Source organism: Astatotilapia calliptera, chromosome 9 (assembly GCF_964374335.1).
Source record: "Astatotilapia calliptera chromosome 9, fAstCal68.1, whole genome shotgun sequence".
In the NCBI taxonomy this organism is placed as follows: Eukaryota; Metazoa; Chordata; class Actinopteri; order Cichliformes; family Cichlidae; genus Astatotilapia; species Astatotilapia calliptera.
In genome coordinates, this window is record NC_137430.1 from 14700617 (window position 1) to 14713265 (window position 12649).

Here is a 12649-nt window from a genome sequence, read left to right on the forward strand (position 1 = left end):
TCAGCCATTATGGCCCTGATGAAGCATGCCCTGCTCAGCGGGAGTTAGCGACACATGAGGGAATGCAGCACAGGAATACATTACCAGCTCTGCCTCCCAGGTGAAGATAGCTATATTGGAGGAGTTGTGTAATACAGGTTTATTAGACTGTGCCGTGATCAGCACAGGGCTTGTTTCCCTCCTTGAGGACATGTTCGGGGTCTAGCTCACATTTCAGCGACAAAGAAAGTAGATATAAGAGTAGAGGGGAGATTGCACACTAGCATGTAGAGGTGCCACATTAGGGTTTTAAAATAGAATGAGTCACAACCCACTCGTAAAAAAAAAAATCCATCTTAATCCTCTACTCAGCTCGATTATTTCTTCCGTGTGCGTGCACTTATGATCACTGTGAGATTACATGAAATATTGCTATATAAAGTTTCTGGCTTTGACATTCAGTTTGGCTTCTGGTTGTTTGTACTACAATATGGTGAGTTATTAAACCCATTTGTATCTGTACTCTTTCTAACCATTTCTAATTATCCCTCGTTTAAATACGTTAGACTTACGAGAGATGGATTGTATACTTAGTAGTAAGTAAACTCCAGCTTCGCTTTAACAAGCGGTATCTCCAGCAGGGTAATGAGCACATCAAAAGATTAAGCTATAAAATGTGTTGAATTTTGTACTGACATTAGGAAAGTGCAGCAACTCCCTCTCATTTATATTAATCTATAATTCATCAATAAGCTTCTTGCAGGCTCTCGGTATCATATGTCTCTGTAGGAAAAAGGCCAGATTGTATTTGGCTAAAGTGGCGTCTGAGCGTAGCTTTGGTTTAATTTAGGCTCTGCGATTCATTTCCTCATGCAATATTAATATTTGTTTTATGATAAATGCTGTGAGCTGATAAAAACACAATAAAGCTCCCCAGAGACAAAACATTATCTTGTAAAAATTGGATTCAAAATATAATATGAATAATGTCTTATATATTTCACACCAAAACAGGTAACTTGGAAAAATCCTACAAAAACAGAATAAAGAAGTCAAAAACCGAAGCAAACAAACGGAAAGCCAGATAATGAGCGTCGTCTCGTTTGAGATGAGATGCGTATTGGTGTGTATGCTTATCTGTACGCGTACGTGTCGTCTTGGTTTGTTGGGTGTGTTTGTGTGTATGGAGGATTTCTGTCTCAGCTCTTACTGATTATCGGGATGCAGCCTCTTCCTCTAACAAGACTGTTATTAGAAGGGTTGGGAATAACGAGGACCCATCCGTTTGATTCTTCAGCATTGCATCCGTCTCAGCGCAATGAATATGTAAGCAAAAACATTTGCTTTCTTTCATGAGTTTCTATGTCCTTGAGACATTACTTCTGATTGTCTCCATCTTCTACCCTTCCTCTTACAACCTCTTTCCCTCTCTCATTCCTTATAATCTGCTCACTCACACGTGGTCATGAATGCAGTTTTGGTGAGACTAAGAAGAACACACCTGTGTATGCAAACATGCACACAAGCAGGTGCACGCTCAGAATATGCAAGCATATTTAGGCACATGCTGATGGCATCTTATCAGCACTTCTGTCTATAGGCAGAAGATATTTAGATTAATAGACTCAGATATGCTCTCATTTTGTCATTACTGTTATTACCTGCAGTCAGTCACTTGATAAATTAGTCACTAACTTTATCATACAGTCAGTCACTCAAGGAGTAAATTATCTGTCTGTCAGACAGTGAGTAAATAAGTCATGCAGTCAGGCAGTAAATAATTGAGTCACTCACTCAGAATTTAGTCAGATCATTAAATAAAGCAATTCGCCAGCAAATTAATCAATCATCAGCAAGCAAATCAGTCAAGAATTAGTCTGAGTGATTCAAGTCAGTCAAATAATGAGTCTTCATCTTGGAATGTAGCTTAACTGTGTCTCCACAGCCAAAAGACAGTGACCACTTAACCTCGGTTCAGCCTGCCGGCCTGTGATAACACTTGGCCAATTAACTCTCAACTCTATGCGTACAGATGGATCTGTGTGTGTGTGTTTGTGTGTGCGTGTGTGTGTGTGTGTGTGTGTGTGTGTGTGTGTGTGTGTGTGTGTAAGAGAAAGAGAGTGAGAATATTAAATAAACAGGTGCTTATATAATGCCTTTCTACTCACTTTTATCCACACTAAAGTACTTTTAGCTGACACACACTCACAATTCAGTCGATGCGTCTCAGGGTTCAGTGCCTTGCTCAAGGATACTTTGATACATGGACAGAAGAAGCCGGGGTTCAATCCACCAACGTCCTGACTGCAGAGAACCAACTCTACCACCTGAGCCCCACCCACCCAGCTCTGTGTGTATTTTAAGCATCGTCATTCGCTGCCTTTGTGAAATCAGAAGTGTGTGACGGAAATGCTTGTTGTGTAAAATCATCATTACTCTTTTTGCACGTGACTGCTCCCTTACAATATCCTGTGCTACGTTATTCTAGGATCTCTCTTTTGTCCGTGTTGCTTTGGTGTTTCAATCCTTCCCAGATCTCGACGCCTTGTTAGACATAATATGAGTGAGGGATTTACCGTGAGGCTGTAGGGCCTGCGTGGATATCACTGTGATGCATTGGTCTGGGGAAATCATTCAGTGTAATGTGGAAGAATGTTTGATAAATAGCAAATAAAGAAAAGACGGGAGATGAGAAAAAGATGTTAGGTTCAGACTTTGCTCTAACTTAATTCCACAACTGAAGAAACCAATCTCTTTGCTGTTATAATTTTTCATCTTTTTTACAGTGAAATTTAATAAATTCAAAACAGAACCACAGATCTGCAAAACACTGGACCTCTGATACAAAGTACTGAGTATTTAGTAGCTTTATACTGTAGCTTTACTTAAAATCAGTTGTTTAGAAGCTTTTTTTCCCAAAACAAAAACCACTTGGTCAAATCCAAAAGCACTTTATTGCAAATTGAGTATTTTGGCCTGAGTTTCCTCTGCTGCCAGAGAGGATGTAATGGCGCACTTGAAGATGATTCAACAGTTGAGTTACGCACTAACAGTAGCACTTACTGTTTTCATCTGATCCAGCACCAGTGGGAGACATGCACTTTTATGAATTTTAAAGGGATGCATGAGTCACGTCGGGGAGCCGTTCATTATCGAACCTTGTATACAAAGAAAGTGGTGCGCATTGTCGCTTCCAGCAAAACACGTCATATAGGAGGTACGCACTGAGTCATCCGTGTGAAGATGGTCACTTGATTGAAGTGCACCTCTTTGTGAGTGCTGTGGAGCCAAAGGCTAATCCTCGTCTTTCTGATGGTTGACTTTGTTAAAAATTAACCACATTTCATCTTGTTCATTATTCAGTATTCACCCCTGTGTCCACGTTGATTGTTCTTTACATGAAACATGACCTGTGGGGTATGTCTCAGGGGTTCAGCCTGACTCAGGCGTTACTGATGGGTTTTGTGATGGTCAGTGCGTTTCCTACTTTTTGACTACTGCTCATGTTTGATTCATGCCCACCACCACCTTAGTCAGCACAATCACTCCTCATCTGTTCAATCCCTCAGCTTCTCGTCCTCATCACTTATTTGCTCTGATAACTTTGGATCTCTGATATTGGCTGTGATATTGTCCACAGTCATGTTAATATTTCGCTCCGCGGTGACTTTCTGAATGGAAGATTCAGGAATTATTATCGACATTTGAATGCACGTCATCGAACATTTCTCATTTAAACGATTTCATTCATTCACCTCTCGAGTGTCTCCGTTGTATAAAAGATCCAAGGTTTGATTCCAGTAGGAGACACAAATCTCTTTGGGGTTGTGTTAAGTAAGGCATCCAGTGTAAAGACTCTGCCAAATCAAACATGGGCAGATACGTGCTGTGCAACCCCTTGTGAATAAGGAAGCAGCTGAAAGTAGCTATATCACTTCTCAAGTCTCTTTGAGCTAACTTGCACAAGAACGTTACTGACTTCCTCTGTGGGTGAGCTTAAATTACAAGTATTGTTGGCAGCCTAGATTTTAAATACTTTCATCCCCATCTGTTTCACTTTCTCATAATTCATGTGCTTCCTATCTGACATCTCCTGTACTTCTTAATTACACCCTCTTTCTGTAGCTTCGATCTCACCAGTTCTTTGAATGTCAGTTTTTTAATATGCCAGCCTTTTCCCCAAAATACCAAAAGTCGCCCCTTTTATTGGAATTTCAGCAGTCCTGAAATTAGTGTATGCATCAGAGGATTTGCAATGTGCCCTCTCAAGCTGAAGTTTTATGGAGTTTTTTTTTTTTTTTATCTATTAAGTAGTTGCATGTGATATTAACTTAAAAAAAAATGTTGTCCACAAAATCCAGTGACTGTCACTCAGACTTGCTTCGAACAAAACTGTGTGAAGATTAAAAGTTAATAAGGATTCCTGTTCCTTTCTTTCATTTTCTCCAGGTAAATATGCAATGAGAGATTTGATCCATCGGTTACCAGGCAGCAGCAGCAGCAACAATAATGCAACCAGCAGTGGGACCTCTGGAACCACAGGCCCTCCCAGCAAGGCCATGTCAGATGACACAGTGACTGCCATCTGTTGCGCACTGCATGAAGTCATCACCAAAAACATGGAAAACGCAAAAGCTCTACGTGATGCCGGTGGCATCGAAAAACTCATTGGCATTGCCCGCAGCAAAGGAGACAAGTGAGTAACTACTAAATTTTAAAAATGAAAATTTACTTCTACCAAAAACCGCTTAGCAGTAAACACCGGTTTATTTTACACTATAAGATCTGCATCATGAAATGCTAAAATACCACATCTTCTACAGCACTTTAGATACACTATTATCTAAAGGACAATATGGGACTTATTGTATAAAATGTCTTTATAAAAACGTCCTTAATCTAAAACCTGAGCACCTGTTTAAATTTCTCTTAGCTGTTTGGGATTAGTTGAACCTGATAAATAGCAAAGATTTCTGAACAGAATACATATAACAATAATAAATAAATAAACTAAAATGATAAATACTTGAATGGAAATGATGTCCTGACATCGGGGGGATAGTTTTAGTTTACAGCATTCTTTAATGTACTGAAGTCCCGTGTAAGAGGCCTGGACATGACATGAAAAAGGCATCCATTTCCCTGAGACGCAAGCACCCTGGGGGAACAACTTCTCTATGAAAAAAAAAACAATGCTGTATTTTTTATTCAACAAATTCAAAAGTTCAGGAGTATAAAATCCTCAGGATGAACTAAGGCCAAAACAACAAACAAACAGAACTAAGCATCAACACAAACTCAGATGACCTGCCTGAAAGTAACAAATGAAAAACAATGGGCTTACCTCTCTAGTTTAGCAAAGCAGGAAAAAACAAATGGCAGCACACCCCTTCTTACTCCTCTTCTTCTAGACACAGATGTAGCCACTTGAATGACAAAGGAAACAAATGATTCTCTGCAGATGGCGGCCATCTTGGCTCCACACCAGTGTTGGTAAAGTTACTTGAAAAAAGTAATCAGTAACGTAATCAGTAAGTTTTAATCTTTTAACTTTATGCATCAAAGGAGCTTGCAAAGAAAAGCGTCTGGACTTCTTTAAGTTGCTTGAAGACGTTTCACCTCTCATCCGAGAAGCTTCTTCAGTTCTAAGGTCAAATGGTGGAGAGTCCCAGATATAACCTAGTGGGAGTTTCCCCCCACAGAGGGACAAAAGGACCCCCTGATGATCCTCTACCTAATCACATGAGCCAAGGTGTGAAAATGGGTGTGGGTCCCATTCAGCCAGGGTTTCGGGTGAGCTCATTGTGAAACCTGGCCCCACCTTATCATGCGAATTCCTGAGGTCAGATGGCCCAGGATGTGAGTGGGCGTTAAGGCGTCTGGGGAGGGAACTCAAAACTGGATTATAGATGGCAGACAGTTGGTGTTGTAAACCACCGCCTCTGTTCAAAGATGACAAATACTACCATTAATACTTCATCCTTTAGTAGATGCTTGATTTAAAATGCATTACAGTAGTTTTCTTGAAATGGTTTATCAAATGGAAGAAAACAATACTGTAAATATTTTTTTCTATAACATGGTACATTGTTTGATTTGTTCTAATGTTAATATTAATATCTAAAATTTGAATACTGTCATCAAAACATGCAAAAGTAAAAGATTTAGATTGCTCTGCATTCATTTTTTTCCTCAGGTTAACACAACTAGATCTTAATAACAAGTAGCTTAAATCCAAGAAGGCCTCAGTATTTTATTGTTACCTGTCACAACATCATTCAGTCATGATTCAATTTAGGTTGTCATTAACAACCAGCGCCTTAATGTAGCTACACATCCATCATTCATACATAACTGCGTCCGCCTTCCCTATCACCCTTCATCTGCAAAAAAGACAGCTGGAGAACAACAAGCAAGATGCAGCCAATATATATTTCCATGGGAGACTGGGCAGGGTGTTCTGCGTAGCTGCTATGGCAACCAGTAGGTCAGGAGTTGCTATGACACCAGAACGTTATCAGACGGAGGTCAAAGGATGATTTATTGTTATGGTAAGGGACTCGGCCTGTTTAGGGAACTGTGCTCAAGGGCACCATTCCCAAGAGGGATGAGGTACTGAAAGAAACCTCCACAAATGCAAATTTCATGGTGAGTGTAGTTATCTGCTAATAGCCAACATATCTTTATTTTCCTGGGGAAGGTAAGCTGAGAATAAATGTTAATTATCAGCAGTACCAATCATACAATTACACACTGGATTGGGAAAATACCCCTTACACTACAACTGTAAGAAGCACTTAATGGCTGTTTATAAACAGAAACAACTCCCAACTATTCCAAAAACGTCGATAAATGCTGGGTTAAAACCAACATGTCAAACAAATAGCAACATGATTTTTGCAGTCCCCAAATTTCATTTTCATTTTCTGAAGATTTGCATGTTGCATCTTGCAGCGACTTTTAATAAACCTGTGCTTTTCCTGCTCTTACATGTCAAAATGTCGGCTGTGTAATCATAATCTAGTAATGATCAAAATCATTTTACGATGCTGTTTAAATACCAGTACTCCCAGCGTTCGCTGAAGACTCTTTGCTGTAAAAAAAACAAAACAAAAAAACCACTGGAATTTAAATATTTTTTTCATGATCTAACATCGAGGTTCTGCAAGCTGTTTCCTGGGAATCACTGTAGTCATGTGTAACTAATGCTAATGCAGTGGTTTACTGGTGATACCATTACTACATTGTTCAGTCGTCCAAACTCTTCTTGCTCTTTTTAGTGTGAAATTGTAAAACTCAGAGTGAAGCTTGTTTTGACAACGATTTTTGTTTTGGACAAATTGAAAATGAACATCCTTCTGCTTCCCGCTGGAGCCATTAGGAGGGCAGGCCTTATGAACTGACTCTGACTAGAGTCATTTGTCATCTGAGTGGCAGAGGTGGGACCATTAGCATGGTAGAGTGGGTCATTTCAAACTCATCTGAAAACTGTTTGCGTGCAATGAAACTTTTTCTCTGTTGAAAAGAGCAATGGCGTTCTTATTCTTAAAGCTTTCACAAGTGCTCCTGGCCTGCACACTTTTTGTGCAGCTGGTAAAAAATAAGGGACAGCATGACTATGATGTGAAGTCAATTTGAAATAATCCTTCTCTCTCTGTCTCTATGCAGACACTCAGCAAAGGTGGTAAAGGCAGCTTCTCAAGTCCTCAGCAGTATGTGGCAGTACAGAGACCTGCGCTCTCTCTACAAGAAGGTAGGTGTCATTGAGAATAAGTACAGGTGCTTTTGTGGTGTGTTCATGATTTACAGAAAAGTAAAGTATACTTTAGATAACCTTATATCCTGTTATCATAGAAGTACAGCAAGTACAGACAAAATAATGTATTTGTGGAGTTAGCTGATTTGACATTGTTCAAGCATACTGTTAATATTTATTTAAAATATTGCAGTGGATGCAATAGGATGCACAAAAAAATGAAATGTGCAAATGTTCACAGTGTTAAGTGTAAGAAACCGTGCAGAGTGCAAGGATTTAAGTCTAGAAGAAATGTGTGTTATTATAGGTGTGCAGGTGTGTATGAGAGAGGAGGGGGACCAGGTGCAGAAAGAAAAAAGTTATTTAGGCAGAGGAGAAACATTTGCATCCATGGTGGGGTGGATCAGCCCTGATCTTTCCCATCTGCCTTGCGGTCCTGAAAGTGTGCAGGTCCCGAAGCGATGACAGATTCCACCTAATTACCTTCTAAGCAGAACGATGCACTGGAGTCTGCCTTTGTCCTTGGTATTGGCAATGTTGTGGTGCCAAAGGAGGTGAAAAATGGTCTTGGACTTATTCTGTAGACATTTTTTTCCAGCAGGTTAAACTTCTTCTGTTGTTGCATGAATTAAATCTGAGAGCGTGACAGGGAGCTGATCTTTAGCTTTTCATAAATCCCTGGGTGGCGATGGTCCCAGGAAGCTGGGGGACAACTGTGGATTCATGCAGAATGATGGGGACAGTTGGGAAGTTCTTGAAATCTGCAACTATGTCCATGATGAGCACTGAGCTCTACACCAGGTCATCTTCAAACTTCACGAGCTTTAGCATTCAGGAGCAGACTGGTGACCCTGCAGTTGTAAAGGTGCAGCTGTGTAGAGCAGAGGGTAGTGATGCATTACCTGCATCCCATTAATCATCTCCCAGCTAGCCAAACAAGGAAACTAGTTATTTTCAATTTAGTCAGTTACATGTGAGTTATGTGAAACAATTTTGTAGCATTAAGCAGGCATGCTTTAAATAAATACAAATGGACCCCAGAATTGGCACAGTGACAACTTATTCTGCTAATTTGTGCCTGACAACAATAAAGAGAATCATTATTATTATCATCATTAATCTTTATTATTTTTCTCATTAGTGCTGTAATATTTCAGTCACCTTCAACCCATCTGCTTTTAATCAAAATGGTAATGTTTAGATTCCCACCCACACATTAATTCTGGTGCTCACATCACTAGTAGAGAGGAAAGAACGCCACCTTAGGAGGAACCTGTGATGATCTGTGTTTTCCCAGCTTCATGTGCTCTGTGGTGTCAGGCACACTCAGCAGGGACAGCTTGTTATGCAGTGGAGCAGGATGATGGTAATTAAAAACTGAGCTGAACTCCACGGACAGGACCCTGGCGTGGATTCACCGGGTGAAGGTGCTGAACAATGAAGTGTAGGGTCACATTGTATTTTAATGGGTTGGTAGTCATCATGTCCCGTGGTCTCTGTTTTTTGTTTTGTTTTGTTTGTTTGTTCGGTTTGTTTGTTTGTTTTTTGGGGGGGGGAACAATTGTGCAGGCCTTGAAACAGGTTGACACATGAATTGTCTCTAGTAAGGTATAAAGACCTCTTTAAGTTGGATGGAGACATGGAGTCGGGCCCAGCTGCTTTGTGGGGGTTTGTCTCTTGAAGAGTCTGTTAACATCTCTCTCCAGGAAAAGATGTCTCTTTCTCTCCAGGAAAGAGACAAGCATGTGTTAGGGGAGGAGAGGACTGCTGTGTGGTAGGCAGCTGTGGAGAGGCCCACGACCTGTTTTAGTGGGAAAGGTAGAGCTGGTGGGCTAGCGCTGATGGATGGTTTAGAGGGGAACGTGTCAGGCACGTCCCATCATTCAGGTCTTCGGCTGGGTGCAAGCTGTTAGTGGAATGTGAGGCTTTAAGCTTGCAGCTTGTGATCTGTCTCAATTCTTTTCAGACAGAAGCAGAGTTTTGCCGATAATAGCCATTTAACTTCTTGCACAGCTGCACCATCTCAGCCCTCATCCTGAACACTTGTCTTGCAGACATAGAGTGTCGCTCTCCTGTTCTAAGCTTAGCCTGGTCCTATATCCAACCATATATTGCCAATGCTCCCCATAAGTGACCACTGTCAGTCAGCTGTTTGTTTAGTTAATAATTGCAAAAGATTTATTCGTAACAGGGAACAAATTTTAATAAACCCGAACTCTTGATCACTACAGTGAGGAGATCTAGTGGTGTGTGTGTTATGCTTTGGGAAATAGTCTTTTCCAGGATGGTAATACTTATACTTATCCAGGGAGTTTTGGGCCAACATGTTAATGAACATTCCCACGAACTGACACGCAAAAAGTCATTGTGGCTATTTACTTTTTTGTTGACACCGAGGACTGTTAATGTCCTAATGCTGTGAGTTATGTACGTCCAAATTGCTCATAGTTTTAAATTATGAATGACGGGATCGTTATCCAAAAACCATATATTGAAATGTGTTTGTTTGTTTCTCTAATACACTCCCAGAGACTTAAGAAATCAATTCTACGTGACTTCATATTGTTTTGTTTTTCTCTTTGGTTTAATAATCAGTCTAAGTGGAGACTATATTAATTGTGTGCTGGTTGTATTCAGAAGCTTGACTCTGTCAGTGCACCAATGTGACTTACAGATAATGGACTTGCACATGGATAAGACTAAAGGTATTTTGTAGGTAATTGAACAAAGTAGCTGTCCTTCTAAACAGACTCAAGGTTGCCATATTTATTCAACAATGTTTGTCTTGGTCTTTGCATGTTTGTCTTTAGGAGTGTGACGCTGTAGGTGTCTCTTTATAAATGTAAAGATTTTACGTGTGCATGTATTTGTGTAGCCAAGTGCTGAAGTGTGTGGATCCCTCGGGAAATGTTTTTGCAGAGGAAGTTGGCTCATGATTAGTCAGCTTTTTTGTGGGGTGTTCATATCTGCGTGCGTTAGTCTGTGTGAATTCCCTTTCAGGTAGATACGTCCCAAAAAATGATAGGATTTTCAGCTGGACTCCGACACAACTGAGCAACAGCATTTATACAGAACAAAAGGATATTTTCTGTTAGACTCTAGTCTAGTGTGTTTTTGTTTGTGTTCTTTGAAGCTACACACTCACACACAAACACACACAACATCAATGTCATTTAGATCATCTTGCGCGCTGAATGGTGTTAATGCCGTTAGTGCAGCAGTTAATTTGCAGCTCAAATGAAGAAAAAGGAAAATTTGATTATTGTTGTGTTTGTGTAACTCTTGAAGACACAGAGTTTTGTTTGCGACAAATGCGATTAAAACCCACTATCTCCTTCTCTAGCTTTTTTTGTTTGAAATGGAAAAGTCCAGCACACTCTTGAAACTTGATTAAAAGTAATAACAGATGTTCTGTTCCTTTCACTTGTCAGTAATGAGTGTTGTTGAGTGGATATCTGCCACCAAGGTTATCTGCCATTGAGCACAATAAAGCTTTAGAGGCGTAATCAGCGAGTTTCAGTTCACTGTGAGAAATTTTAAGTTACTCATTCCACGGAGGTGTCCTTGGCTTTGAATGCGTCTTTTTCATCTTTTGCAAAAAGAAAAGAATGAAGCAGATGATGTATTTCAGCTGCTGAAGGCAAATGTATGTTTTCTTCCATTTCATACGTAAATACTTACCTATGTTTATATGGTAAAGGCTTTTTGGGGGTTGGCAGGGTTATTAAAGTGCTGCACATCATTTGCATCAGTAGGAGTTAGATTTTATACAGTCCTGGGTTCAGTTTTTACGCATTAACCACATATATGTTTTACATATGAATATATATGATAAAAATTATTTTACCGGTGGATTAGAACCTGTTAAAAATCTCACCGAATGTGAAAGTCCTGAAATATGCAAACATACATGAATCAGAATCAGAATACTTTATTGATCCCTAGGGGAAATTATTTTTCATTACAGTGCTCCATTATAAACAAACATTAACAAAGACAGACAATACACTAACTAAGAATAGCACAAGATATACATGCAAATATATACATAAAAGTCACTTATTAATAAATAGCTGAAAAAGGAAGAGCATGTGCAAGAAGGGTGTAGCTGTTGCAGTAAACAGTATGTTAGATGGAGGAGCTGTACAGGCAGGAATGATTTCCTGTGTCGTTCAGTGGTGCTTTTCGGTACTCTCAGTCTCTCACTGAACGTGCTCCTGTGACTGACCAGCATGTCATGGAGTGGGTGGGAGGTGTTATCCAACATTGTCTTTATCTTGGACAACATCCGCCTCTCCGACACCACCTCCATCCCCACAACATTACTGGCCTTACAGATCAGTTTATCGAGTCTGTTGGCATTTGCGACCCTCAGCCTGCTCCCCCAGCATACAACAGCATAGAGGATCGCACTGGCCACAACAGAATCATAGAAAAGCCAGAGCATTTTCTGGCAGATGTTGAAGGACCTCAGTCGCCTCAAAAAATAGAGACGACTCTGGCCCTTGCTGTAAAGTGCTGTGGTGTTTGTAGCCCAGTCCAGTTTATTGTCAATGTGTACTCCAAGGTATTTATAGTCCTCCACAACGATAGATACATTGTAGGATACATCATATAAGGTAACAACAGAGTTTGAACAGTTCTAATGAACTTTAAAGCTGAAATTTTGTATGACTACCCCAATTCTTCAACACAGCATGAACTCTCTTAGGCAGCTTTCATGTAATTTCTTTAAATTGTCTTAAGAATAGTTCTCCAGACCTCCTGAAGGGCCTTCACATTCCTTCAGTAAGCTTGTGGTTCAGGCTCTTAGGATGATAATGTTCCACTGTGTGTGTGGTTTTGTTTTGTTTTCTGTTTTTTAAATCCTGCATGTTTTTCCTTCAATGGAACCGTTTGGAATCACTGTCATGC

The 12649-nt window shown here is 40.1% G+C and overlaps 1 protein-coding gene across 3 annotated transcripts in view; it reads left to right on the plus strand.

The window, feature by feature from the left end:
* Positions 1-12649, plus strand: part of ctnnd2a (catenin (cadherin-associated protein), delta 2a) — a 249321-nt gene that overhangs the window by 220813 nt on the left and 15859 nt on the right. For all 3 annotated transcript variants that reach the window (XM_026179361.2, XM_026179364.2, XM_026179362.2), the window contains exons 20-21: positions 4429-4675; positions 7648-7732. In XM_026179361.2, the coding sequence (XP_026035146.1) occupies positions 4429-4675; positions 7648-7732 (332 nt within the window). The remainder of the gene's footprint in view (positions 1-4428; positions 4676-7647; positions 7733-12649) is intronic.